At 38.3% G+C, this 26,806-nt stretch overlaps 2 protein-coding genes and 1 long non-coding RNA gene across 3 annotated transcripts; 1 reads left to right on the forward strand and 2 right to left on the reverse strand.

Moving 5' to 3' along the window:
- Window positions 1-8,146: 8,146 nt before the first annotated feature.
- LOC113276277 (acidic leucine-rich nuclear phosphoprotein 32 family member B-like) lies at window positions 8,147-8,608 on the forward strand. The gene has a single exon (XM_026525889.1). The coding sequence runs from the start codon at window positions 8,147-8,149 to the stop codon at window positions 8,606-8,608; it is 462 nt and encodes a 153-aa protein (XP_026381674.1).
- A 990-nt stretch (window positions 8,609-9,598) lies between these two features.
- Window positions 9,599-14,754, reverse strand: LOC113327008. The gene is made up of 3 exons (XR_003348682.1): window positions 14,631-14,754; window positions 13,991-14,344; window positions 9,599-9,957 (listed from the first exon to the last, which is right to left on the reverse strand). It is a non-coding gene; the product is annotated as an uncharacterized LOC113327008 (long non-coding RNA).
- A 4,536-nt stretch (window positions 14,755-19,290) lies between these two features.
- On the reverse strand, window positions 19,291-21,441 carry LOC113282328 (ubiquinol oxidase 2, mitochondrial-like). Its single transcript, XM_026531316.1, has 4 exons — window positions 20,976-21,441; window positions 20,736-20,864; window positions 19,668-20,156; window positions 19,291-19,564 (listed from the first exon to the last, which is right to left on the reverse strand). Exons 1-4 carry the CDS (start codon window positions 21,297-21,299, stop codon window positions 19,505-19,507), a joined length of 1,002 nt encoding a protein of 333 aa, XP_026387101.1. The 5' UTR covers window positions 21,300-21,441; the 3' UTR covers window positions 19,291-19,504.
- Between the last annotated feature and the right edge of the window lie 5,365 nt (window positions 21,442-26,806).

The following is a 26,806-nucleotide window of genomic DNA, read 5'->3' on the forward strand; positions in this document are numbered from 1 at the left end:
CAGGACGGGAAGAGCAGGGTATGCAGGGCTGTTGGAAAAATTAGTAAGTCCAGTTTCTTATCAAAAATTAGTATTATTTCCAGTTTAAATTATAGTATTATCTATCTAATATTTGGCTTGTGTATTTTATAATTACTAGATTAATGAGAAAGAGATCCTTGAAGATGAAAATCCTTCACGGTCTTTACTATGGAGGAAGGCACATCAAAACAAAAATGGAGAATACGATGACGATGATGTTAGGGAAAAAGCAGCTCAGCTTGTAAGACGACTGAAACTATCTAGCTATTTGTTTTGTGCTTGAGTAAATGTGAAAATAATTTTGCTTTAATTGATTATCACTTCTAATCCCTTAATTCTTTTTTTGTGCAGGAGGATTTTGATAAGCAGCTGGAAGATGGAACTTTGACAAAACAACCAGGCAATGATTCTATCACCCTTGTGTTTGGGGAAGAACATGCTGGGCGTGTAAGATGTATAGGCAAGGGAGTGACTCCAACAACGTACTGGCACCTGCCACGGAAAGGAGCATCCAAGAGCATATTGAACTGAAGAAGAAACAACTGGAAGATGAAAGACGCGCGAACCAAATGGAGAGAGATAGGAAGGATGCAGAAATGAAGGAAATGAAGGCAGCAATGAAGGCACAAGAAGAAATGATGAGCAGCTTAATGTCTCAGCTAAAATCTCAAGGCATATTGAAAAAGAAAATCAAAAGCAAAAAGGCACGGGTATGTTTAACATCATCCAAGTAATTTTGATTAAGTATGTATTTCCTAATAATTCTGCAGTATCTAATATGTCAACTGCACTATATAGAAATCTCCTATTAGAGAGAAGTCTCTTATGCTTGAACCCCTGTTACAAGCATTTCTCCGACTGAAAGGAATGAATCTAATACAAATAGAAATGACCCTGAATCTGAACATGTATCTCAGTCTACGGGATCGAAAGATAGTTCTGAACTCCAAATGGTATGTTTCTTTTGCAGGTATTTAAATATATAGTGCTTTGAGAGTTCCATTTTTTGTTGATGTTAATATAGCGTATCTTTTTGTAGTCTGGAAAATACAAACAAAAGTCTCCTGCATCTGAGCATCTACCCCTTAGTTCACCAGACAATTCTCAATCGAAAGACAAAACTGAACTTTCAACGGTATGTCCTTTTCACAGGTATTTAAGCATTTTGAGATTTGAATCTGTTGATTCAATATAACATTTATGTTTTGCAGATTGGTAAATGCAAACTGGCTCATGCTTCACTGATAAATATCATTGCATGGGGTTCGGTTCTTCCATCAGTGCAGGTCAAAAGGTTCATGGAGATCCACTCCGGGATGATTGTGTCAGAGTGACGGTTGAAAAATCGATATTAAAGAATCATTGTTTGCCAGTCCATCTACACATCTCAAACAGTAGAGGATGGCTAAAAATCTATAGTAGCTTGGCATAAAGAGTTTGTGATCTCTTGCTCTAGTGTAGTTGCTTTATATACATGTTTATTACCTTCTGCATCCTGACCATATAACTGTTAACATGTTTTTTCCCTTAATTATACATCCACTGGCTTGCTGCAGGCCATCCACTTCAGACCCTGGTGAACATGATTCTGACCCAAACGATGAATATGATTCTGAACCAAACACTAAGAAGTAAGAAGAAGAAACTTCATATATGAAGAGCGGGGAACTGAAGTCTCGGAGATCCATCAAGAGACTCAAGACTGCAGCCTAATTATTAATAGAAATAGTCGTGGACTATAGGATTTGGATGTTAAACTTTAAGTCTCTCTTTGAAAGTTTGTTTTCTCAAGGTTTACTGCACAATTATCAGATTGAGATGTTTATATATTGTGAAATGAAATTATTTTGGTGCAATTCTAATTGTAGTCTTCATTAATTTTTTATGGATGGTTATTTAGGTGATTTTGAATAGCTACATTGAAAACACTTGATTTGTCCAAAAGGGAACAATAGCTACATTCAAAAAACTTGATGTGTCCAAAAGGTGAACAATAGCTACATTGAAAACACTTGATGTGTCCAAAAGGTGAACAATAGCTACATTGAAAATACTTGATGTGTCCAAAAGGTCAACAATAGCTACATTCAAAACACTTGATGTGTCTTTCGAAAAAATTTAGCCACGGTGCTACAAATTTGTAGTAGCCATAACTTATTAATTGGCCATGTAAATGTTATCATGTGTCCAAAAATTGGATGGCCATGGTACCATAGATTAAAAGTGACTACAAATCATGTATTAGCCATGTTAAATTATTTTTCGTGTGTCCAAATGATAGAGATGGCCATGGTTGAGAAAAATTATTGTGACCGCAACTCATGAATTGGCCATGATAAAATGAATTTTGCGTGTCCAATTGATGACAAAGGCCACAACTATAATAAAATTTACGTGACTTTAAGGTAAACTTTAGCCACATATAATTAAATTGTGTGTCTATAAGGATCCTATGGCCACGGTGATAGTGAAAATGCTTAACTACCAAAAAAATATTGAGTACCATATAGACACGGTTTTAGAGTTATGGCCATGGTTAATCATATTTTATAGCCACTCAAAGTTTATGTAGCCATAGGGATACCTTTTTGTCTCGGCACCTGATGCCACATTTTTGGAGTGAAAAAAATCCATGACCAAAAGCCTATGGACACGGTGATTAAGTGTGGCCAATGTGAAGATTTGTACTAGTGCTCGCCTCAATTCAACTTACTTTGACTCAGATTGATTCCAGAGGGGTTTGTTTAAATTCTAACGAATTCCCCTTCGAGATATAGAAGAAAGTCTAGAAACAATCTAAGTGGAGCCATCATGCTTGTTGTTTGCTAGATTTTATAGGTTTGATTTGGTCGAGTCAGCCTTGTTTGTGATTGTGTAGAATTCCCTTGCAATTAAGAATGTCGAACTGGTATGATAGAAGCCAATACAATGATTATGGACCTGAATTTGAATATGGACATCATCATTTTTATGACCATGTTGGGAATAGTGGTTTGGAACGCCATCCTTTGGAAGGATATGGGTCATACCCTGGTGAGCCCAATTACTATCCACACATGCATCAGTATTACGAGCAAGAAGATTATAGTACTAGTTCTTCGTCTCTAGAGGATACAATCAAACTAATGAAAATTAGTCCTTTTTATGATCCCTCTGTTCCTATTCCTCCTTTATAAGAGTCCCTCAGGGAGTTAGCTGAGTCGACGCGTAAGTTAGCTGAGATGAATAGTGTAATTATAGACGAAAGAACTACAATAATGAGTGAACTTTCTATAGAGGAATCCCTCAAGCTGATGACTGAGACAAACGAAAGACTTGCTCGACATAATCTTACTTTCCAATATAGTGTTTCCAATAATACCCTTAAAAATGAGGATAGTTATTTTCATAATCTAGATGACGAGGTTAGAATTGGTAACACTACTTGTTTTGATGAGGTTCGATCTTTTTCATGTTATTATGATGAGGATAGTGTTGATGGAGAATCATACTTATGTAGGAATAGTGATCAGGAAATGGTTACTCCAATTGAGCTTTACAATGATAATATTATTTCTAGTTCAAATCCAAATAATTTTAATAATTATTCACCTATTCAAAAGGACAAGGATTTGACTAGAGATACCCTCGTTTTAGACGATGTAGTATTTCCTGTTTACAAAGCCGATAATGATTTAGAGGAACGAGTTTATTCTGAGAATAATGTTTAGAGTCTAGCGATTTAGAAACAATAGTCTTAGACGAAGAAGATGAACTCGTAGAGCTTTTAAATATGAGTGAGGATGCATCACCTGAGTATAACCTAACAGAAGCAATTGACTATTTTCAGGATTCCAATAATCTAGAAATTAAGGAAATTGTAGCTAGTCTATCTAGAGATACCCAAAAATCTAAGTTTGGGGGTGATTATCATTCTCCTTGTGCAATACCTTTAGCTCTTACAGAGATCCCTCATTTTGGACTTGATATTTCTGCCTCGACCATTTTACAAGATTACCTTCATACTCGTTTTCCCGAACCTAATGATGTCCAGGAAGAAGTTCAGACGTTAGAAACCCATCCTCTGGTTGATGTGGTTTGCCCAGGCTATGATCCCCAGATTGACTTTGTTTTCCCACCAAATAGTTTTCTTCCAACTGTGGGAACGTTTATATTCCAAATGTGTCGAATATTAAGTTGTGAGACTAAACCTAAATGCTTTAGGAAATTAGACTCGACACATTTTCTTAAGAATGACCACTACTCTCATTGTGGTCAATTATGTAAGTCAAATCTTATTGACTTAGAGGATCCTCAGTTATTTAGGTTATTATTGTGCGCTTCTAAGATCATATTTGAGTTTTTCCAGACTCTAGGACCTAATGATTCAGATCCCACCTATGAAGAAACACAACCAATGAAAATTTTCTATTTAGACCCTTTCATAGAACCTGAACCTGAACCACAATTAGATATAAATTTCTTAATCAGGAAACTAAATAAGGGCATGCTAGTTTTGTTCACTTTCTTGGTTCATTGAAGTTTCCTTTGGTCAGCTCTATTTAGTTTTGAAGACCCACAGTTATTTCGACTGTTATTTTATGGTTCGAGTTGACTAATCCTTTCCTAAGTCTGGCCGAAGACTTTAAACTTAGCACTTCTTGGGAGGTATCACATGCTCATGCAACACGGTAATATCTTTCCTTAACTCTTTCGCTTCAAATGGTAACAGTTTCTCCTTGTTCATGCTTTTCATCTTTAGAACATTAAGGAAAATGTTAGATTTAAGTTTGGGGGTATGGGAGAAACTTTTTAGTTGCAATTATTAAACTCCAGAGCCCAGAAATTTATGCATATTAATGTTTGCACTAACTAATCTAAGTGGATGGAAGCATCTTGATTGTAGGAGTTGAGGAACCAATCTGATTAGATGGAAACATTGAAAGAGTCTATTCATAAAATCACAGAGCTCAGGTATTAGTAATAACATGATAGTTTCACCGTATCTCGTTGAGTCCTTTTTCATTTCTTTTTTTCATTTTATTTTTTCTTTTAAACTATGTTTCTCTAAGTGATTAGGTGGGGCATATGATTCAAGTTGTTACCACTGCTAGGGTGAATTAGAGTGAGTGAGTTACTAAAAAAAAAAAGACCGGACCAGTTAGACCAATCAGAATAAATATTAACACTTGGATAGTAATATGCGTGTGTTCTCCCTGTTTCCGTCGCCTAAGCAAGCGTGGAATGCAGGACCCGTGGGAACTATCGTGTAATATGCTGACAAGAAGCATGTGCTTGGATCAAAAAGATCTACTCATGCCGTTAAGTTAAAAAAAAATGGTTATTGTTCTGTGTAGTCAACTGCTGGTTCCCTTGTATTTGTCAGTTTGTTGATCTAGATTTAAGTTATTGACCACTGGTTCCCTTGTATATGCCAGTTGTGTTGATATTAGTCAGCCCGGTATCTCAGTCCATTAGGATAGGTTCATTCTGGCAGTGGCCTTCAGACAGATATGTGAAACATCAATCATTTGGTTAACATCAAAACCATCTACATTTTTCTATTTCCATCTCCTTTTTCTATCCATATGATTAGTTTGACTCTGAATATGATGTCCATAGTGCAACTATCTGAGTAGAGCTCTGTCATTTTATATGAATTTTAGTATGCTTGAGTGTAAACTCGTGTACAACAATTGGAATTTCGCATCAGGGTACTTCCTCCTGTAGTCAGTGATTGTAAGCCAACCAAGGAGATTCTTTAGTACCTTCCAAGGTTCGACATAGATAGCTAGGGTCTGGAGTATTGGTTATTTGGGTACACCTCTGGTAAACCCTCCCGAGATTAACTCGGTCACTATTTTATTTTGTAGTTTTGATTTGCTCGGGACTAGCAAATAATAAGTTTGGGGGTATTTGATAGACGCATTTATGTGTCTATTTTGTTCTCAATGTTCTGTATTGTTAGACTCGATTAAGTACTTATTGTGTTATTTTGTGTTCTTGTAGGAAATTTTAGAGAAATAATCCCTTGCAGCGAAATGGGCTCAAAAAGCAGTGTTTTATACCCCGGAGAAATGTACCGTAGGCACCCCAGAAATGCACCGGAAGCGTCCCAGAAATGTCACAAAGGAACCCAGAAAAATTACTATTTCCACCCCAATTGATATTCGCACCCCAGCACTCTGATAAGGGGCACCTTCTTCAACAATTTGAATTTGTGTTTTTGGCGGGAAATGAAGTTTTCAACTGGCAGAATTTTGATTGTCAAAATGAATGGGTTAGAATGCGATTCAATCGCTGAAAATTGGCAGAAAGATGTGATTTGGCATAAGGAACAAAGTTTGGGTGGTGGTTTCGATCAAATTTGGCTGGAATACGTGTTTTGATTCTCGAGTTCAAAACAGGGCAAGCATGCACTGGAGGATGATAATCACGCGTCATGGAGAGTTATGGACGTGTTCTGATGATGTGGAATGGCTCTAGCATCACTTTGGGTCGTGAAGAATCGATTTGGAGCGTGGAGGGAGGAAGTTTACGCAAGAAATTCCATGTTTGGTAAGAAAATATTCGGAAAATATTGTTATTCACTGCCCGCATAATGAAGAATTATATTGGAGTTATTGGCGAGATTTGGAGCTGTTGTTGGGTATAAATAGGCTCTTTGGGTCTACTAGAGAGGGGGTCGAGAGTTTTGGGAGCTAGGGAGAGCTAGAGAAGACGAAATCAGAGTTTAACAAAACTCTGTTTCTGCTGCTGCATGAAGATGAACGCGAAGAACAATAGACTGTAAGAGACTGTCGTTCTTCAACAGTGACAGCGACAATGGAGTGTGGGTCGTAGTTTTCCAAGACTACAGCATTTCATATGTATTGTTCTTGTGTGACGCTTCCTGTGGGTCGCACATTAGCTGTTTACACCATTTTCTCTTCTTCTCATCATTTGTAAACCATTTTTGAGCCATAATAAATTATTTTGAGAGCATTTATACTATGATGAGCTAATTCCCTCGTAACCAAGGCAATGGAGGAAGCTATTCACGCAACATAAATGGGTAACTATTTCATTTAATTATATAATTCACCTAATCGCTGCTTTTGCAGAGTTTTAAATTGTTTGAATGATTGTCTTAATTATTTGTTATTCAGTTTGATAGGTTATGTTTGGTTTAATCTCTTGATAATCTATGCTTAAGGTTTACAAATAATGTTTGAGAATCTTTATGATTGATAGTGAATTAAAGATAAAAGAGGACTTAAGAATTGAATATAGTTTTGAAATATTTATCATTCAATTTTGCATAATAGTGGAATCTAGTGTCTTGGTTACCTCTCGCACCCATTGTTAATATTGTTGTGTATATAATTTTATCAAATCTTTAAATTTAATCTTCACAAGTCCGAGAGTTTGAACCTCATTACTACAACACCACGAAAAATCATTAATCAATATGCAATTTTATGTCACCTAGTGATACACCCCTTATAGCTTCTTTTAAAATTTATTGTTTCTAGTTAGGAATGTGTTCTTTTCCGCAAGGGTATGCATTTGAACTTCCTATCTGGTCTTCTATTGTCAAATATGCGCAGCATACCTAGTTTTAGACTGTCGCAAATAAAATGAAGTTTCGACTTTCCATGAAAGAGCCTCCTGTAGTATGTGTAGAATGTTTAAAATACCAAGCTATATATGTTATGAATACACTGCAGAGTTTCTTAAGCTAACAGATGGTGGAGTTTAAATGACAGAAAAAATCAGACAGATGGATTGCGGCTGCTAAAGCAAAGGAAATTAATCATAGTGCGGGCAACAGAAGTTTTGCTAGCGTAGAATATGATTTGGTATGCATTAATTGTATCTCATTCTTTGTCTACCGATGCTGGTTCGAATCCGTGTTTTATATACCGTATAGTGTTAACTTACTTGGTTTGTATGCAACTGCTTGCTGCTTCAAAGATTGTGGAGAACAAGCCTTGTGATGCGGTGATTTTGTTTTCAGAAACCCATGGTTCTAAAAAATTACCACCGAAATGTCAGGAGATGAAAGTAAGACACACTACAAATATACTTTGAATTTTGTGTCTTAAATTAATCTCTGCAACAGTATATGATCATGTATGGCTATCTGTAATTTACGTAGAAAACAATGGAGGACATGAAAGAAGCAACACTGCGAGGAGAATCTAGTAACACTCCATATGACATATATGAAACTGTCTATTATGAACAACGTGGGAGTCTTAAACGTCGTCGCAAAGCTTCTCACACTCACAAGAGTTTGGCTGATTTAAGGGAAAAAGAAATACAATTGTTGAATGGAAGAATTGAGTCTCTACAGACAGAAAACATGCTACAGAGAAGAGAAACACGTCGGCTTACTGATCATACTAATAGTTTTTTTTCTAAACATTATCCTTCCATGGTTGTACCAGATGTATCAGATGATGAAATGGAGGATGATGCGGAGGTCAGTGGGCGAGATGAGGATCTTGATGTGGAAGGTCAAAATGATGAGGATGACTATGATGACCTAGAGGATGAAAACTACATCCGTGACTATCCTGATATGGAGGACCGAAATGTGGAAGGTGCCATGGATGATGAATGATTTTCTTTATTTGAAAGACTGACGTGGAGGATCCCAGTTCAGAGTGGGCCAGCCAGTGATGAATGAATTTCTATTTTATTTTGTTTTGTGTTTTTTTTCTTTCTTGTTTTCTTCTGGTATTAGGATATTAGGGTAGGGAGGATGATAACGTGTACTTGTAGTATGGCTTTTTGAAGCATCCTGTAGTAAGGTGTTATGATTTTTTACTCTTGGTTTTGAAAATGAAATGCATATTTTATTAATTTGTTTTGTGGATGCATACACTATACAAAAGAATTATTAATTAGGATACGATAAAAAATGGTAATTAACTAATTACGAGGTTAATTACGATATTATCATTACCATATTAATTATGATAATTATTTGAGTTTAAATACGATATTAATTACAATATTAATTGCTAAATAAATCCACAATAAGATTTTAATTTAGTTGCCATATTATGTGGCAAGTTACTGACAACTATGATGACTATGTTGTTAATATGTTTGGCAACTCTAGAACAACTGCAAAAATTTGTGGTTTTAATTAATTGCATTTAACTAAGTAACGTATTTGGTTCCTGTAACATAAGTTGCCAAATGAAACCATGGCAACTAAGTATTTTTAGTAGTTGCCTTTACATTTGGAAACATCCCATGGCAACTAAGTATTTTTAGTAGTTGCCTTTACATTTGGAAACATCCCATATGGCAACTTAGGCTCCGCAACTACCATTAGTTGCCAATGTGTTCGGCAAACTAAAAACTCATATTCGGCAACCAAACTGGTTTGCTTGCCAATGCTCAGATTTTTTGTAGTGACACCAAGTCCTCTATCTATATAAATAGAGGCTTAAACATTGTATTCGATACACACATGAATAAGAAATCTCTCTCCTTTCTTTTCCTATTTTCTATCTCCTTCTCCTTTTACAAGAGTTTTTTTCTTTTTTTTGAAGGGACCATAACAATTGCCGACTGGTGTCAGAAAAAACTCCACCTAGCATTGAGGTTTACAAGCATAGTATTATCATGCATTAGATAACTTCATCCCATTCCCATATATGGGGGGTTGAAACTGATGTTTGCAAGATCCAGTAGTACTGGCAGTATAGGCTGCCTTGGAGGAATACACATTTCTTTTCTAGTATAACCTAATAAGTTTGTTGCAGAAATTAAAAGCATGCTGCCAGTTGTCACTTCCATATGCTGCAACTTCTTCTTCAGTTCACCTCTAATTTCCTTATCTTCCACTTCCAGTGTTACTTCCTCTGTGGTGTAGATAAGCATAGTTGAGTGCAGCAACGAGTCACACGGTTGCTCCTTGTTGATAGCTTTCTACCCTGCAGCTGACCGTCGCTGTTCCTGTGATACAACCATTTCCATTAGTTACCCAAAGTGCTATACCCTGCAGTGTTATTGCTGGTCCTGTGTACAGTATATATTTGGTTTCGACTCATTAGTTTTGGTATTGTCATCTGCAAAGATTCTTTCTGGTCAGATGTTGGTTCACGGTTAGGTATTGCACTGATTTGGCTTACGCAAGGTATGAGAAGATGATTTTTAATAAGGGTGATTGTGCTTGTCGGGTCTGGTTCAATTCCTTGGAAACATTTTTGGCATCTGGCCTTCCTGATGAACCAGCAGACTATAGCTCCAAGTTCAGTCATATTGACTCTATTGAAGTTGTTACCAGATTCACTATCCTGCCAAACTTGGAACCACTTTTCCAGTCTAACATTTTCCCCCTAGCTCCTATCGGGCACATCCCATACCGAACCAGACAGCCCTGCTGAAACTACAACCGCTCAGAGTATGTCTCGGAGTTTCTTCATTGTTCCTAAACACCACACATATGGCAGAGATAGCAGGGATCTCGTATTTAGATTTTTCCCAACAGGAAGGATGTCATGGAAAACCTTCCACACGAAAATTTGAATTCGTGGCAGAACTCTTAACTTCCATACCCTTCCTCACCAAGCTGGAGTCGTCGATCCAGGCTGAGATGAAGATTCACCCTGAATCAGAAAGTTGTATACTTTCTTTACCAAGACTTTCCTTTTAGTTACAGTTTCCCATTCTGACTCACCTTTAGTCTCACCAGATTGATCAATTTGAATGGATTGTATATTTTGAGCTACCACCCGGTAGAAAATTTACATTCTAGTTCTTAGTATTCTGATTCACCAACTGCCCCACATGTTTCAGGGTTTTCTGCATGAGAGGTTTGCTGTCGTTTTTGCTGATTGCATTAGGTGTTTGTAGCGGGATCCAGTTCTGCAACCATATCTGGATACCCTCCCCATCTCCCACCTTCCACCTAGCAGTTTCTTTTATGATTTTATCCCTTTCCACAACCAAGAGCTTAATGGAGCCGGCTTTGTTTTTTTAAACTGGTGAGCTATTATTAAAATATTTGGACTCCAAAATTTTAACCCATAAGCTATCCTGATTTCTCAACATTCTCCAACCTTCTTTCACTATCAGTCCCATATTGAAATCCCTGTACTTTTTAAGACCCAGACCTCCTTTTTCTTTTGCCAAATAGACAGACTACCACTTTAATGGGCATAATCCTTTAGATTGCCCTTCCCATGCCCCCAAAAGAAAGATCTACTGAGGGCATCCATTTTCTTGGTGATAGTTTTTGATATGAATCATGTCATATGGTATGTTGCTAGGGGAAGTGGCGGACTTTCACGCAGGGTTAAGGTATTTACTCCTCCAACCTGAAAGCCTACATTTCAGTTTTTCAAGAATTGGTTCGAAACAAAGAATTTTGGATCTGTGAGTAAAATGAGGAACACCTAGATATTTATCCTGCCAACTTTCAGAATTTGAATTAGTTCTCTAACTTCTCTACTGCCCGCACTTTTCCCAAAGAAAATTCTTGACTTATTGTAATTTATCCTGATCCTTCACTAAACATTTCTAGGATTTTTAACAGACTTTTACATTCTTTCTTAAATTCCCTAGCAAAAATAAGGCAATCACCGGCAAATAACATGTGAGCAATTGGGGGGTGGGAAGGAGGCAGTTTTGGCCACTTTTATTCCACTAATGAGACCCTTCTCCTCCGCATTGCTCAGAACCCTAGAGAGGTTCTCCAGTGGGTCAACCTGCCTAAGACCCCTAGAAGGTTTAAAAAAAAGGAGAGAGAGATCCATTGATAAAAACAGCAGCAGTGGTAGTACCTATACATTGCGTCAATCCTCTGAACATCCCAGATTCCCAGTCTAGAGAGCGTTTGAAGGAGGAAATTCCATTCGAGTCAGTTGAAAGCTCTCGACACATCTATTTTAAGCCCCATATAACCTATTTTTCTTTTTTCCTAGAGCGTATGGTATGAAGAATTTCGTGAGCAATGATAGCATTATCCGAGATCTGCCTACCCAGGAGAAAAGCCGACTGGTAGGGGGAGTTAAGACTGTATTACAAACAGAAATCGGTCACGAAATTCTTCATACTTTCAAGAAGAGGCTTCATCCTGTTTGCCATGATGCCATCAGTTATTAGATGATCTTATAGACTGTATTACAAACAGAAATCGGTCTAAAATCAGCTGCAGTTTCTGGCGATTTTACTTTTGGGGTAAGGGTGATGAAAGTGGCATTTATTTCTTTGAGGAGAGATTTAGCTTAAAAGAAATCCAGAATCGAGGACGTCAAATCCTCCTAATACACGATATTCCAGTTTTTTCTGGGAAAAAATCGGCTGGGAAAACCATCAGGGCCCTGGGGCTTATTAGGATGCATGCCAAAAAGGACAAATTTGATCTCTTCTTCCGTTGGATGGGAGAGGAGAGAAATGTTTTCATCCTCGTAAATGCATCTACGGGTCAGATCCAGAATAGTATCCGGAATCTGATTTTCCCCCGAGTTAGCCATTTCCGAGAAATAGGTCAGCAGAGATTCAGAAATCTCATTCCTATAATTGCACCAATTACCAGTTATCTTTTAAACTTTCAATTCTAATTTTCTGTAGTTTTGCTTAGCTTGTGTGGGAAAAGCTGGTATTTCTGTCCCCCAGATTTAACATGTTTTCAGTAGCTTTTAATTTCCAGATTGCTTCTTCAAAATTACACCAGTTTTCTAGTATTTAGCTCAATGACAACAACTGAGTTATCGGGCAAGTGTATTTCATTTTTCGCTCTAAGAATGTATTGGGAGATCTTTTTAATGTTAAATTGGATATCGCCAAAGTAATCCCAATTCCAAATTTTTATTTGTTTTTTTAACATTTTCTTAATTTAAGCAACTAAGGCAAAAGCCGAAGATCCCTGGATTTCCAGATTCCAAGCTTCCTCAAACATCAAAAGAAGATGGATCTTCCAAGAAAAACACAAAGAATTTTAAAGGTTTGGCTCCATCTTTCCAGATAGGAGAAGTTTTAAGAAGGATGGGCTATGGTCAGAGGCTATTGGAGGGAGATGGTAAAGGTTTGCTTAAGGGAAAACATCCAACCACAAAGCATTTACCATAGCTCTACCCAATCGAGCCTCAAGCCATTCCCTTTTCTCTTGTTCGACTGTGTAAAGGGTTAGGGGTCGCCCACAAATCCCAGGTCCATAAGATCCACAGAGTTAATCAGATTATTGAAGAAATGACACTCATTTTGGTTTAAGCTCTCCCCCCCCCCCCACCCCCCCCCCCCCCCCCACCCCCCCCCCCCCCCCCCCCCCCCCCCCCCCCCCCCCCCCCCCCCCACTTTTCGTGACTAATTAAAACAATGTTGAGGTTTCCTAAGACCATCCAGAGGATATGCCCAGTACTAGCCACCTCTTGAAAGTACTTCCAAGAGTTTAACTTAGTTTTCCTGTGTGGACACCCATACATACACGGCAACAACCATAGCAAAGATGCTATGGAATCAAAAATAACAGCATCGACTTAGTGTCTTAGTCATCACAACTATACTTTTGAACATTAACATTAGCACTCCAAGCAAGAACCATTCCTCCGGCAATCCTATGACTCCTGTTGGGACCACTATATACATATCAGAGAATTGAAGGTTTTTTATGACTCTGGCTTTTTCTTGTTTGGTTTCTGAGAGAAAAAGTATATGTGAGGGCATTCCGAGACAAGATGTTGAGGGACATAATTAAATTATTCGGTGCACAAACAGTATCGCAGAACATGCATGCTGATAAACTAACTACTTTCCTTTTCAAAATTTTCCCACTTTCTGCATCTATGATGGAAGTTACGTTAATACTCTTAAATCCTGGCTTCCCAAAGTCAACAGAGTTTCTACAAACTACCACAATTTCATATTTCCTCTTTCGGTTGCTTTTGTTCTTTACTTGATAGATATCAGCTACCACTTCTAATAACACTTCATCATGCTCGCAAAATAAAACACACATACTGAATTTGTAATGAAAATTGAGTCTTACCTGGATCTCCTTAATGCAAAAGCTAAATTCATCACCAGGATTTGTCCCCACAGCTGGTACAGAAAGAACATGAAATGGAGCTACACTTTCATCACCATCTCCTCTTACAGCATCACTGGTATCACTCTAGAAGTGGTTGCAGCGAACCCCAGGTCAGCAGCCTAAGGAACCACATTGAAAGGGGCAGAAATAGCAAGTGTTGGCACCATAGTATGCTTTTGCTGGTTCTCAGCACCACGGAATTTGGAGATTGCACTGTTACCACTTAGGGTTGAGGTAGTGAAATTGAACATAAAGTTCAGATAAAGTTCCAATTTTTATATCCGAAATCCGCTAATTAATCACAACCCACCACTGCAAATCAAGTAATCAACAAAATAAAAATCAAAAATCAAATTCATTACCTCAATGGAAACCAACAACTAATCAACAAAAACATCAAAATCAACAACAATCCTTGAACAAAAACCCAGAAGAAAGAAAACCCTTTAAGCAAAAGTAAACAATCCCCAAAGGAGCCAAAACCCCCATTAGTCTACGAGAAAACTAGACGTATATCCGATCAATTCAGCAATTTCAATACCCAAAATGAAGAAACAAAAGTGATCTTTTTCAGTTCAGAAAGGTTAGAAGAACTTACAGGTATATCACACAAAGATACAAACGGTTTAGCGAGTCACATTTTGGTCTATACAGGCGGCTATGAAGAAAGTATGGTTTTTTAAGACGCCATTAATGGGAGGAGCAGAGAGAAGAAATGTTCTTTCTCTCTGTTTTTGTTTGAAACTTGGGAACCTAAAGCGTTGTGTTGGGTCTAAGGGTGCACAGGAATCGAGCCGGACCGACGGACCGTCCCGGAACCGGTGGAATCGTATCTGGTTTTGTACCGAACCGAGGAACGGGCACAGATACCGATCCTAAAAATAGGAACCGAGATTAGGGAGGTACATGTACACGGTCCTGACCTAGTCCCGCATCGAACCGTGCCGTCTGTACCGATTAGTTGTAGCCGTCAGATTTAGGGGATGATAGATCAATAATAACCGTTGGTTTAAGTGGTGGTATATAAGCAAACATTATAGGGCTAGGGTTTCTATTCTCAATTTAGTTTCTTTTTTTTCTTTCTGTCTCTCCTCTGTCTCTGAGAAGGAGAAGAAGTGAAGGTCTCCGTTGGATTACTCCTCTGTCTCGTTGATTGATACTGGTTTATGTCTCAGTTCTTACTAAGAGGTAATCAGATGTTGCAGATTTTGATTTTTTTTTTCAATTTAGGTTAACGTTTCTTCTAATCTGCATCTTCTTATCTGTGTACCTCTCTTTCATTATAATCATGTTTTCGTTGATGATTCGTGAATAATCAAGACAAAGCTTCGATGTGTAATCATTACTTTTGTGAAGTTTTGAATCTTTTGATCTTGAAAGATATGTCTGATTATTTTAGGATTTCACTTTCACAGGATAAGACAAAGGGAAAAGAAAGGAACTTAACTGGATTAAGTATCAATCAGATTATCTAAGGGAATGAAGAAAGAGAAGGAAAAGGTTAGAGATTTGTTGTTGTTTTGGATTATGTTGTTCCTAATTCACTGTCTAGTGTCTAGTGCTAATCTTTGAATGGTAATGGTGTTGTTTTAATAATTTGAGTACTTCTTTTTCTTTTTGTTAATGAAATTAGGGTGTTCGTAATTTTTCTGATTTCTAATTTACATGATTGCTAGAAGTAGGTAGATAATTAGTTTGTTACTCAATCTTTTTGGTGTTGTCAAAGTGCATTTACTTGTAGTGATGCTCAAATTCAGTGGTTTTGTAACTTTGTTTATAAACTTAATATGGGTTACGTGTTCCTACTAGTTACAATTAGCAATCTGGGATTACGATTTGGTTCATTATACTGCTGTAAGACTTTGTTGATGATGATATAAGTACCAAGTAGTTAACTGCAATTACATGTTAGAGCAGGACAAGAATGGCAAGTAGTTAGTTCTTATGTTTCATGAATCTTCTTATGTTTCGTCACCTCCCTGTTTGTCTAAATAAAATGGATTTTATTGAAATGAAGAATCAATATGTACTGAGAAGTTAATGTGAATAGGTTTTGTGTTGCTTAAAGTTTTAGGAGTAGATAATCTTGATTTGTTTATCTGACTTGATCAAGTGTATTGTTGTAGGTAATCTTGATTAGTTGCTGAAATTTGTTATTGGACTAGAGACAGACTAAGGAAGTCAATACAACTTGATCTTCTATCGGATTACATACCAGATGATGATGTTGAACTTGAAGAAGGTAACATACAATTATACAAACATATATTGATATACATATTACATTATTACTTGTGTTTGGCAGTAATAGATATAGACTAATAGTTACTAACTGCTATTGTTTGTTTTTGCAGCGTTATTTGGTCCTATCAACAATAATGCCACCACCACAAGTGTTGCTGACATGGATTAGAAGATCAATATTCAAGACTTTTTATTTGTCATTGCCACCACTGTCCAGTCATTGCCACTGCAGCACTAGCTGCACTGCTTAGTTGTTCTTTTTTCAGATTTTCTCATTTTCAAGACTTAGTGTGTGTGTTTGTGTGCTACTGCCTACTGCTACTTGTTCTTTTTTCGGATTTTCAAGACTTTAGTGTGTGTGTTTGGCACTTTGGTTTGGTAGTATTATTGCTACTTATTAGTTGTTGTTTTGTTCTTTGATTGAGATATTACTTAATATACTGAAAAAAAGGTACTTAGATTGTCTGGGAAAATGACAGAAATATATGTCTGGAAAAGTACCGACTGGTACCGGAACCGTACGTGTACCGAATGGTACCGGAACCGAGGTACAAGGTACAAGGACCGGTCCAAAATTTTGGAATCGAGGCTAGGGAGGTACAGGTACTCGGTCTCGCCAAGAACCGAGCTGAACCGTACCGAGTGCACCCTTAGTTGGGTCCTGGGTTGCACAGACGCGGACGCGTAGATGCGGACACGAGAAGACGCGGACGCGGACACTACAAATTTCCCAAAAAATTAGGAAGCGGACACGTAAATAGATAATTGTATATATAAATAAAATATGTATTTATATAACAAAGTCAAGTGTTTCGATCCTAAAAATTAGAAAATAATGCTACATGTGTATAAATTTCAAAAGAAAATGAGAGACCGTTTGTTTATACACGTCGAAGGTCAAACAATTATCACTATTAAACACATGGCACAATCAAAATGCATTCTTCGAACAACACATGCCCAACTAAAAATATATGTGATGTCATTTCCAATTACAAAATCCTAATAAAGACTTAAATGATTGATCTAAATGTCTGTTTTTCTTCATTTAGTTAATAATAGTAAAAATAAAGGAAGAAGTTTAAATGAAAATGAAAAAAAAAAATGTTCCAAACACGAGTCATCGGTGCGTCCAAATAAGACGCGCGTGGGACGCGCATATTGGTGCGTCGGACACGCGTCGTGTCAGCGTCTAACGCGCGTCCTACGTCCGACGCGAGTCGGGCGAGGACACGACTCCAAAAACAGAGCGTCCATGCAACCCAGGTTGGGTCACTACTCATCATTTGACTAGAAAACATTTTTTTACCGTGATGGTGACTCACACGTAATTTACCCTTGTTGAATTTACCGGTTAGTGACGTGGTTTATGCGACTGCACTCGTCCAAAAAAAATATGAGAGAAAAGTTTTGTTCCTCTCCCTTTTTCTTATTTTTTTGGATTGATGACACTTTTCCATCAAAAGAAAAAGAAAAGATTGATGGCACTTTCTATTTTTATCTTGTGAAATTGGGTCAGGTGGTAATTTTTGAACAAAAAGAGTCGTGCTAACGAGTGATTTTGTGTTTTGTTATGGTTCTAGGGTTAAGAAACAAAATTTAAGTTGATGGTGAAATATTTTTGATCTTCAGGATTGTTGATGGTTGTATAGACGGAATAGTTTGGTCTGGTTGGATCATCGAAAACGATAAATAAACCAAGGGAAAATCTTGGACCAATCACTGACTGAAACAAAAGTGTGGACTACTAGACTATATTTTTGCACGCACCAATTCAAATGCTAACCACGCAGATAGGGACTGTCAGATTATTTTTCTGTCAGTGTAGCAGTTCTATGATATTGGGGACTTTGTTTTAAAAGGCTATTACTGGGGCGTCACATTCCATTAGAGGTGCGTCACCTAATAGGATAAAAACGAATCATCCATAAGTAATATCAAAACTCCCTTATCTCAAATAATTTTGTAATGACTAAACAACTCTTATTTAGTTAATTTTAATTTAATTTAATTAGATAAAAATTAAATTGATGAATTTTGTTGTATACTTGGTGAATTCTGGGACAAAGTTTTTGTGAGAAGAAAAACTGGCCATAAAATAAACTTCTACGGTTGGAAATAATCCAAATCTAGATGTAAAATCATTTCTACGGTTGGAATTAAAAGAAAACTGGACATAAAATCAGATTCTACGGTTGGAATTAAAAAGAACCTGGACGTAAAATGAGTTTCTACGGTTGGAATTAATTCAAACCTGGACGTAAAACTACATGCAAATAAAATTCTACGGTTGGAATTAATCCAAACCTGGACGTAATATCACGTTTACGGTTGGAATTAATCCAAACCTGGACGTAAAATCACTTCTATGGTTGGAATTAAAAGAAAACTGGAAGTAAAATCGGATTCTACGGTTGGAATTAAAAGAAACCTGGACGTAAAATGAGCTTCTACGGTTGGAACTAATCCAAACCTGGACGTAAAATTACATGCAAATAAAATTCTACGTTGGAATTAATCCAAACCTGGACGTAAAATCACTTCTAGTTAAAGGGTAATCTAGACATTTTGGATATGTGTTAGGATATCCCATAACCACTTTTTTGGACATTAAGAATCCAAATGAAGTCCCTCTATTAAAATGTGACGCCCAATAATAACCTTCTTTTAATAGCAGCAACAGTGATACATGGCCTCCGAGGAACTTGAAAGGCACCCCGGATGTTTCTTTTGAGTTATACAAAAGAAATTAAGATAATGCTATGTACTTCATGATCATCTGTAGTTCCTTAACATGTATTGATTGATATAAACTTCCATCGTGAAACCGCCCGTCTCACTAACCTCAAAGTCAAGGGTAAATCATTCGTCCACACTCTTCATGCTCTTGAATCTAAATTTGAATTTGATGAATTGACAGAAAATATGCACCATTTAATCGTGTGACAATTAGACGAATTTTTGGCCATAACTTATAACAACAGGCAAACATAAGTTGACAAAATCATGTAAGAGAGCATTCAAAAATCAGAATCGCAAAATTTCATATATATGTCAAAATAAATTGGCCCCTCCATTTTATTTATAGGTACATCTGATCTGAGCCAAGTATTCAATCTTTAGATATATGCCCCAAAATCCGGACAAAATATAAAGACACTTGTTAAACCACAAAAGAAAGGGAATACTTCAGGATTGAACTATGTCTCAAATAAGCTAAGAAGACTTTCAGTGATACCCAATTGGAGCTGCTGATTCCTTGAGTTCATGCCCTTGAACATGTATGTCCTGTAACAAAAAAGTTTAAAAACTTTAGAACCCACAAAAGGAGTAAAAAATATGGGATAGTTAAAGATACGACGAATACAAGACATCAGATATGAAAACGTACCGAAGCAAAATGATTAACATCACGATGGTGTGCTTCATCAGCTCTAACAACCATAACAACATCCTTCAATGTAGCATCAGAAGGTAACCTCCAGTAATCGATGGCAATAGCAGGTGCCTTAACATTCTCAATAGTTCCTTTGTCTAACTCTTTCAAAAATTCAGTATAAGAATGAATGGCTTCTTCTTCCAAATACCCAACAATTCTATGAGAAAGCTTTGGCGAAATCATGTAAGATAAGAAATAGGCATTGAAAAACACTCCCTGCACCCCAATTACTAATGCTCTTTCATACCATTTTGGTTTGGCTACTTCCATAAATGTCATTAGGTGCACTCTTTCATTCTCGGCTTCTTCCAGCAATGCTTTGATCCAACCTCCACTATGTTCAAAGCGTCGTAAAGATTTAAAATGCAATAGCATTCCTCCTACCATCCCTGGCACTGCTGCCACTGTTTCTAACATCATTGCTCTGCACCCATATCTCCTCTGCATAACGACCATAAATTTGATTAGTCCAGTTGCCATAAAAGCAAATTGACAATGCCGTAAGCAATTATTCTGCATTTTGCCAATTGGACAGAAATTCAACCTTCACTTGGAATTTCTCTAGCAACTACACAAAGTCAGGTCCCATGAGCACATGACTAAATCATCATAATAACTCACAGAGGGTCTAAATCCTGACTCCATCTGGGTCAAATGCCACCATCGCAATGTTTGGTTAAGGCGGCATCGGCATCAGAGAGCCGTAATTCTCCATGGGTCAAGAGATATACACTAACCATGTCTCCAATATCTATCCACCAAACCAAAACATGCTATACAGATTTGACCAGTAGATCCAGGGAAACAAATGGGGGCACAAATACCATATTCCAAAGATGTTGTGACCACCAAAATAGACCTTACAACAGTTGCCAATTTTTGCAATTAAGTCAATCTCTAAAGCATATTTTCCCATTGTTTAGGGTCTTTTGCTAAATTCTATACTGCACTCGTCAAATTCTTTACCAAAATCTAGGAATCTATTTTTGAGAGACGAACGAAAAAAATAAGAATTCATACCTGGAAAAAAACATCAGTTGGGTAACGAAGAGCTTTGACAGTCCAATAAGCAAATTTGTCCATCATATTTGTTGGTTTATGATGTTTGGTTAAATCAATTGACATATCCGGTTCATATGCTTCCCACGGCTGCATATTCCAAATCACCAAAACACCGATCGTCAGCAAATCAATCTTCATATAAAAATCAATTAAAAAAATTCAATCAACAAAATAGAATCAAAAATAGCCTTTTATTACCCTGAATGACTTCCATTTCCACTCTGTACCATCTTCTTTAACCAACTTATTTGGGCTAACACCCCAATAGCTAGCAACTCCATTCTGCTCCGGCCCATCCTTATTCCCACCGGCGGCAGCTGAAGAACCACCCAACCCTCCTTTCTCTTCTTCTTCACCTAATGTTAAGGTACTCGCTCTCCGCATACCAATCGCCGGTACCTTTGTTTTCAACAGTAATCCATTACCAGATTGATCAAATAGTGATCGGATTGATGATGATGATTGTAAGTGAGGACGAACTTGATTCAGCATTGAACCAACTAACTTCTTTGAACTAAACATCTCTTCAAGTTTGTAATGATTCTTCTCTGTATCGTATTCAGCTGTGATTATGTGATTTTTTGGTATTGATTTCTTTCTTGGAGATGAAGACGAGAGACCGAATTTTAGTCCATATTTATCTCTGCAAAGGCGGTTCAAGACTGCCCTTTATTAGAAGCCCTTTTAAAGTAGGTTAATAAAACCTATTATGGGAATGGTTGAATATTGGACGGGAAGATTGGTTTGGCCAATCACCTAATGAGGTTTGTGTACTAATTATGTCAGTAAATTACGACGTGTCAAGGAAACTGCTTTGACCCGTATTTGGAAAATCTTGGACGTCACGACAAGAACTCCTAATTGTTTGGTATTCCCACTGTCGACAATCTTAGTGTGGTACTTGGGGCTCAAGTACATCATCTTGTTGTCCAAGTTTGTGGCCATTATTTACTTTACCAGATCAGCTGTCCCAAACCACATTTAAATCGAAAACATTATCTGGCAAAAACGCAAACGGATTTTCATTTCATGATTACAACGCGATCTTTAGGCTAACTTCTTTGCGCTAGATTGAGCTGCTAGATTGGTCAAAACTTGTTGCAAACCAAGAACAAAGTGTGGGAAAAAAGTTAATACTACTTCTGTCTACTTCTCTCCTATCATTTCTCTCCTATCATTTGCTAGCAGTTCAACTAGCAGCAAGATTGGAACGCTAAACTGTTCTGCGCTCAAAAGGTAACTTTAACGCTGAACAATTCAGCGCTCTATAATTTTTACTAAATGTTTAGAAAGAAGGTGATGGAGAGAGAGGAAAAAGAGGGAGACAGAGAGGGAAAAGATGGAGAGAGAAATAGTAATAATTAGTTGTTTGGAAAATAAAATTATGTGCTAATGTTTTGTTCAGCATTCAACGTTGTTCTATTCAGCGTTTCGCTACTAAATTAGAAATATCATAGGACTTAGGAGGTTGTCCTAACTGACGTGGATGGCCAATCTAACTGCTAGATTAGAAGATGATAGGGGTTAGCCCCAATGTGTCTAAATGTGATCCAGGCGCGTTGAAGTGCCTGCATATGCAACATATATATCGAAAACAGTAGTATGTTTGCCTCCTCAGTCCTGACATACTCCCTCCTCCATTGTAAAAAAGTAAAAGCATCATTTTTTTTTCTAGGTGCATTGTGCAACTTTTGGGTCACTTCTGAGCTATATTGTAAAAGGCGCTAGGCAAAGACGAGGCGCCAAACCTAGCGCCTAGGGCGTCGGGGAAAAAATGGAAAATTGAAGAAATGAACATTTTTAGGCAAAAGAAAAAAGTATTTTTTTTAGGTCACCAAGAAGATTTGTTTAGGGAATATTTAGGTACACGAGTGGTTTCAAAGCATATGTTCTTTTGGATTAATTATGAGCAGGACGGAGGCACACATAGACAAATGAGTCTACGGACCCCACTTGTTTTCTAAATTTAGTGTAAATAAGCTTGGTTTTCTTGCAAATTCAACCATTTGGGGGGGGGGGGTAAAATAGGTAGGAGGAAATTGAAGATTTAGGTTTGGATGGTAATGACCCGGGAGCATTAAGCCTTGGCTCCGTCACTGAATTTATGAGACAAATTTTGCGTTACAATTGCACAGTTTTAGTCATGCGGTAGATTTTGAATCCCAGGTGAAAAACTGGAACACGAGGTAGATGTTGTTTACTTGCAAATTTCATCACAGTGATATAGTCTAAGGGTTATCGTTAGTTTTTGAGTCAAGCTGCATATTTTGTAGGCCATAAAATAATCTTTGGGTCACAAGGTTGCAGTACGATTGTACGAATATTGGGATCTATTCCTTTGAACCATGAGAAAGTTTTTGATCATAACGCTGATTTTAATGTCACGAAATCCATGCACATCTTGAGCCCATTGCCCCTAGAGACCAACAGTTTTATAATCTTAATTTTTTCAATTTGCTTCTTAAAAATGTATGGAGCCATGGACCCATTGTGTCCAACCAAAGATGAGCCATGGACCCTCTAAGTTGAATAATTGCAATGAACTTTGACACAGCCATCAATCTATATATGATAATATGATCTTACTTTGACTTTAGGACATACTAGTCTTGTTTAATTTTTCAAGTAACATAGTAAACTAAATAAATAAATCCTGGCTGTAGAATTTTTCAAAGGAAGCTCTTTTATGATCCTTGTAGAAATCAATCAACTACTCTGCAATTTATTTCATTTAAACTTCATATTCTTCAAATTTTCTACTGTGTACACATATATCTCACTATCAGACACGTGTATATAAAAAGATACGTGGAAAGCATGCAGGCCAAAACATCAAAACATGATGCGCTACGAAAAACCAAATAAACCCCGAGAAGTTACTTTATCTCATCCCCAAAAGAGAAGCTAAGATCAACGGTGGAAAGAAAGTTAACTGACACGGACGTGACAGGGGCAGAAGACACTTGTCTGACACGAGCAGACCCCTCAACTACCCACATTAAACACTCTGAGTCGTGTACGTGTCGATCAACCTGTGGAACGAGCGAGGATGCATCTGCGGGATCAAGGGGCAAAACGCAGACCTCTGCGTGATAGACGCAAGGACACAAGAAGATAAGGTTCCAACGGCCTTCAGAGATGGGTCCCACATTCTAACCTTATAAATACCCCGTCTCCACCAAGAGGAAGGGGGATCGGAAAAATCAGGAAGGGAGAGAGAGAGAGAGATTGCAAGTGTAAGTTAATCATTTAGAGGAGAGAAACATGTAAACCCAAAAGTCATTCGACTATTCGTGTAACCGTGAAGAATATAGTAAAACAACAAACCCCGTGGACGTAGGCCTTAGTGCTGAACCACGTAAACCTTGGTCTTGTTTACATTTCAGCACTTTATATTTATTTAACCCCATGGATCTTTACTTATACGTTTTGCTTTCTTTGTTTGTACTTATATCCCGTGCGCAAACGCCTCGCATGGAGTTGTTAGATGAGGCTATGATAAACCCGAAGGTTTTGAGCCAAGGAATCAACACTAGGATATCATCATCACAAATCTCTTTAGATGATGATGATTGATTGTGAGCATTCGGATGCCTTCTTGGTTTGTGTGTTCACAATTTGGCGCTAGAAACAGGGACTTCGTCCCTGTAAAAGATTTATCTTGTCCTGTGATTTCATTTTAAATTGACATATGATTGCTCTGATTTGTCAGCTCGAACCGTATAGATCATTTGTTAACTGTATTGTATTCAAAAACTCACCTTTTATCTTCGATAAGATTTATTGTTCTAATCCGCGGATTTACGATTTTCTTTAGATCTCGTGCGAACCCGTCTCTCTGGAGGGTTTTTCGTAGTTTTTATACTAAGGATCTCCTTTAATAAAACTTTAACCCGTGTATTGTAACTTGCGTGTATTAATCCTCTCCTGGAAGAATGTATTTCGCCAACTAACCCGATTCACGCGGATATTCCCGTTTTTTGTTTGAAATGCCTTATGCAGAAAGAACGTATTGTGAGTAAAGAAGGCGAGTTTCTGCGAGATTTCATTGTCAACAAAAGGACACGTGATGGAAAAGACGCAGGAAGCAGGAAAATCCAAAGCTTTGTCAAAAGAAACACCCAGGACAACCCCGGTCATCACCCGAAGCAAGCAGAAAGGAGACAAAGCTAAAATGACCAGTCAAAGGCAAGATACTGCGGAAATCACTTCACCTATGAACGCTAATTCAGTTGCAGCGGCGGCTCTCAGAGCAGCGGCGACAAAGTACGGTGCGGCTGCGGTAGTCCCAAAGGCTGCAGAGGCTAGCAATACTTGCGCCATGAATCAACTTAATCAACCAAGAGAAAGGGTGGATGAATCCAGAACATTCCAACCCGTGCACCTTCTAACTTTTGGAATGCCACCGACAAATGATCAAAATCAAACCATACCGGCGGCTCTAGCACCGCAGAGGAGCACTCACCCCAATTTGGAAATGCCAGCAACCGAAGCTGAACCCCTGCCACCTTTAGTGCAGACCGTGGAGGAAGGCGGCACCATGGCTGTAGTAGCACGCGCTGGGACTCCCAATCAGGGGTCCAACCAATCACATCGACTGATGGCTGAGCTTGAGGAACTGAAGAAGAGCCAGCAGGTTTACGCAGATGCTGTAGCCCTGTTGGCCAGAGAAAATCAAGATTTAAAGGAGCGGATTGCTCTAAGCACGAAGACCAGTCAACAACTTGATGAAGCAAACTCCAAAGCACCAGAGCCAAACCGAGACTGTAGAGTCGTCATAGCGGCTAATGAAGACGCGACAAGGGGAAGTAGCGTATCCGACCCGGATTATGACGACGGAGAGTCAGACGGTAACGAGAAGAAAAATTTAGGGCACCACCGCGCGATGGATGAATTACGAGATGAGATGATGGCCGAGATCAGGCAATTAAAAAATAAACAAGGCGGGGGGAGGTTAGAAGAGGTCATGAGAGAAGCTAACTCCACGCCTTTAACTCATCGCTTGGCCAACACCCCTATTCCACTGAAATGCCCTGTCCCAACGTTCGAATGCTATGATGTATCCAGTGACCCTGCTGCACATATTCGGTACTACAACCGTGTCTTAGCTATATGGGGTCAGAACGACGCCGTACTCTGCAGATACTTCCCGTCAAGCCTGAAGGGATCGGCTTATCATGGTTCGATAATCTGCCACCAAACTCCATCCACTCATACGACCAACTCGCAGAGAAATTCTTAAGAACGTACATGTACAACAAGACTGTAAACACCGGAATGGATAAGCCCTTTTCACTAGCGATTGGATACAAGGAAACCACGAGGGAGTACACTAACAGATGGCACAAGATCTGCCAAGCCATAGGGAGCGTGGACCCAGTGGTAAGCATCAATTGCTACAAATGGGGCTTAGACCGAATGAGTCCCCTATTTGTTGAAATTCATGGGAGCGTGCCTAAGACAGAGGGAGATCTTCGAATAATTATCGAAAAGCACGCTCGACTTGAAGAAATTCAACGGGAAAACCCGAGGGCATATCCGCAGAGGTCTCACCGCACCAATTCAGCGGAACAAACCAACGGGGCCAAAAGAAGTTGCTCAGGGGAGAGACCTCACGAAGATAGGAAGGAACGAAGGGATGAACGAAGAGCAGGTGACCGAAAATTCGAAGATCAAGTTTACACGAAACTCAACGCTAGCTATGGTCTAAGGGAAAGCAGCCCCCGAGATCCGAGAAGTCTAAAGATTACTGTGAATATCATTTTTTCAACGGAAACCAAACCGAAAAGTGCAAGAACCTTAAAATAATGATCCAAAAATTAATTGATGCGGGAGAGATCAAACATTACATACGAAAGGATGTTACCGAGGACAGATCCAAGCGAACCAAACCAGTCCAACTTCCGGAAGGAAACCGAACAATCAACACAATCTCGTGTTCTGAAGCCACATGACCCTCACTTACAGCGCAGATAGGAAAGAGGTTACGGAAGCAATTCGAAGACCGCTGCGAATTATATAAGGTCGAT

Source organism: Papaver somniferum, chromosome 1 (assembly GCF_003573695.1).
Source record: "Papaver somniferum cultivar HN1 chromosome 1, ASM357369v1, whole genome shotgun sequence".
Lineage (NCBI taxonomy): Eukaryota > Viridiplantae > Streptophyta > Magnoliopsida > Ranunculales > Papaveraceae > Papaver > Papaver somniferum.